This window comes from Pygocentrus nattereri, chromosome 2, assembly GCF_015220715.1.
Source record: "Pygocentrus nattereri isolate fPygNat1 chromosome 2, fPygNat1.pri, whole genome shotgun sequence".
NCBI lineage: Eukaryota > Metazoa > Chordata > Actinopteri > Characiformes > Serrasalmidae > Pygocentrus > Pygocentrus nattereri.
In genome coordinates this window covers 43,810,953-43,814,815 of record NC_051212.1, presented here as the reverse complement: position 1 = coordinate 43,814,815, position 3,863 = coordinate 43,810,953, and the positions used below count along the sequence as shown (strand labels likewise).

Here is a 3,863-nt window from a genome sequence, read left to right as displayed (position 1 = left end):
ATAATATTTTCTAATAAATTTATTTAAGCCGTGTAATGATCATATTGTTTTATATAGGGAGCTATACTTCTATACCCTCGTGCTGTCGTAGGACATTTCTACACAGTAGGTTAAATTGTGTGTGGAGTTTTCAACTCTTTTAAAACCAGCTGCAAATTTGTAGTAATGCATCTGTTGCAGCCTAAAAAAATATCAGGAAGGAGTTCCAGTTCATAAATACAGTACTTGTGTATATTTTTTCATTATTTTATTTACCCAAGGCATATTTAAGTTGTTAGAAGGAAATGTACACAATTTTTAGAATATTTAGTTGTTTCATATATTTTTATAGTATTTATATCATTTTGTTAATAAGTATTGTTTACAAAGGGGTCAGAGGTTGCTGGAGAGTTGATAAGGGGGAGGAGTTAAGAGCGTGAGTCAGTCAGTGTGTGTGAGAGTCAGAGAGAGGGAGAGAAGTGAGCAGAGAGTTCTGAGTGAAAAAAACATTGTAGATGGTTTCGTGTAAAAAACAGCTCCAACACTGAACCTGGGAAAATAAAGTTGCAAGTGGAACAAAGCAAAGGTTTACTGGCTCAAGTCTGTTCAAGAGCGCAACACATCAAAAGATCATGACTAGGAGACTTACTTTACCAATGGCAGCAAACACAGTGGCTAAATAGAGGCACGACACTTAAACAACAAGCTGAATGAAAGTGTACCTATAGAATAACATTGTTTTCAAAGCCTGAATCAGAAATTCAGAATCATATGATGAACATCTATGAATAACAGGATGAAGCTGCAGTCTCATATTTTCCTGGTCCTTTACTCTCAATTCAACTACCTCAAAGGCATAACTCACTTCAGTCCAGCAAAGCTGGGTTAAATATGCCCTCTTCTGGTAGATTTCCATTACTACATCTCTGTGTGTTACTGTCCCACAATGAACAATGAACATATATGCGTGTATATATATATATATATATATATATATATATATATATATATATATATATATATATATATAGTCCTTGTGAATGAAGCTAATGAGGCCATGTTCTCACTGTTCTTTTGAGACTTCATTTAGTGATGATAACTGCTCAAGGAGTTATTTGTAACTAGTAAAGTAATACTTTACATAAGCTGTTGCTCTTTGCATTACGGCCACAAAACAGTGGTTCAAAAAGAATGACTGAAAAAGAAGAAAGGAAGGGCGATAGAATGAGCAAGTCCAATCCCCATTGTAATACATTATTTGAAGCCTACCTACACAGAAGCATCAAAACACTTGTATAAGCATGTAACGTCATAGCTCAAAGGCAACACTTTAATATTTAAAACAGCTAATGCCAATAATCACAAGATACCATGAGCTGAAGTAAATGTCATTTTATTAACATGAGTGTTTTGTTTGTGAGACTATGTAGAACTGACATAAACTTCTAAACTAGACCTTCCTTCTAAGTTCCATTACTTGTGAATGAGGCTTCATAAAAGTAATAAATGGAACAAATGTCTTTGACTTTAGTTTATGGTCCCTTATGTTAATGCAGTGCCATTTACTTTATAGAGCATCTTGTGTCATCTTGCAAATATTAGCAGACATGAGCTAATATCATAAGTACTCAAATATTGCTTTATTAACATGATATTCAGTGCTTATGCATGTGTTATGTAGTCCCTATGTATGAGATGAAGACAAACAGCTTCCCCAACAAATGTGACTCTGCATGAGTGATGCAAAATGTTTTTGTACAGTGTAGCTGGGTTTCCTGTCACTGTGGGCTGCAGGGCGCAGTAGTAGAGTGCAGAGTCTGATACTTCAGCAGAGGAGATGATCAGATCCACTGTTTTGTTATTTTCTGTAGCATTCAGTCGTGGGAAAGGTGGAGTTGCATGGCTCACAGCTTTTATTGTTGGAATTATCATCAGTAAATACTCTGGTCTGGATCCAGGATACTGACGATACCACTGCAGACTGTTCACATCGCCGCTGTATTCATACTTGCAGGAGAGAGTAACTGTCTTATCTTCAAGAGCATGAACCAGCACTTTGTTCTCCAGTGGAGATATTGACTGTGACACACAGCTCTCTGTGAAGAAATATAAAGTCCCACCAATGCTGCATCCATTTTCTTTTTCACAAAATGTATTATGTACTATTTTTAAAAAATAGCTAAACACTACAATAACACACAAATAATCACAAAGCTAAAAACAGAAAGCAGAAAAATGTATTTCACATAGTAATGAATGGAGTTAATAACACATACCTATCATAATGATAAAGACAGTCAGAGAGCACAGAAACATCATGGTGGTTCCAGTGTTCAGATAATGAGGAGAGATGTGATGCTACTGTTCAAGCATGTAAAGACTCCTCCTACATTTATCAGTGGATCATAGAGGACATAGAGGAGGAGAATAACACAGTTCTCTAATCTGAAACATGTGATTAAACTCACAGAAGTTCCAACTCTAATACAAATAAGAGGCAAAAAATGTACAAAAAATGTAACAGATGTAATCTGGGCTCCCTTCAGAAAATCAGTGGATGTGTATTTATATGGACCTGTTGACTGAATTAAACTACAGTCCTACAATAACAAACAGACAAACAGTAAACTATTCAAATAATATGTAAATATTCAGACCAGCCTTGTGATGGACTGCTAACCTGTCCAGGGTGTTTTCTACCTTCCGCCCAATGAAGTGAGACAGTGGCAACTTTAAGAAGATGCAATAAATGTGCAGGAATGTTTGTCTTCTTTTGTAAAGTTGTTTTTTTTGGACGATCATATAAAAATGATCATTTAAAGGAAATTTTCTGCAAGTCATTTGTTTAGAATTATTTCAATGTCTATTTCTTTTCAGTTTCTTTTTTATGTTTCATTTTTAAGTAAACAAAAAAATTCCAAAAATGCTGTTTCATGTTTGCATGTCACTACGGAAACACAAAGAATTTTGGGTCATGGGTGGAGCCTTGTTTTAGCCACACCCCTGCATTTTAGATCAGGAAGTGAGACTGCATCCCTGTCCCTCATGACCACATGCTGAGCCATTAGATTCCTTTGTTTTGAAGTAAATGTGTCCCAACGTCTGAAAATCAGGGTGGAAGATGAAGAATTGTGACTACTGAAACACATGTTCTGTTTTGTGTTTTAATTAAAAATATTATGATATTATGTGAGCAGCTGTTCAGAGCTGAATTCACTAGTCAGTAAACAGTCATGGCAGTGTTATGACTGGTTTGGTAGTGACATATTGAACGATTCTTTTCCAAAAATTAGCATTATTGATATATAGTGTAACTTTAAGCAAAAGGATTTTACTCCAATGTCCAGCTCAGTTAAAAGTCTGAAACGTGTTTTAAACTCTGAAAAATTCTAAGCATCATCCTGCAGTGAGTTTTTTGTACAGTGTAGCTGGGTTTCCTGTCACTGTGGGCTGCAGGGCGCAGTAGTAGAGTGCAGAGTCTGATACTGCAGCAGAGGAGATGATCAGATCTACTGTTTTGCCCTGTTCCGTAGCATTCAGTCGTGGGAAAGGTGGAGTTGCATGGCTCACAGTTTTTGTCACTGAAATGAACATCAGTAAATACTCTGGTCTGGATCCAGGATACTGACGGTACCAGTGCAGGTAGTTCCCAGTGCCACTAGAATTATACTTGCAGGAGAGAGTAACTGTCTCATCTTCATGAGCATGAATCAATACTTTGTCATCCAGTGGTGCTATTGACTGTGAAACACAGCTGTCTGTGAAGAAATAGAGATCACAAAAATGTTTTTAATAATTTTTAAGAATTTGAAGAGATGAACTAGACGTTCCATACACATACACATCACCAAACTAGTTGATAATATAAAATGTAAATATGAATT

General features: G+C 36.1%; 1 gene segment (V, D, J or C); it reads right to left on the bottom strand.

Annotated features, from left to right (window-relative positions):
• Positions 1–1,563: 1,563 nt before the first annotated feature.
• LOC119262054 lies at positions 1,564–2,291 on the bottom strand. The segment is given in 2 exon segments: positions 1,564–2,075; positions 2,256–2,291. Coding segments are annotated over 2 exon segments (441 nt in total).
• Positions 2,292–3,863: the final 1,572 nt, after the last annotated feature.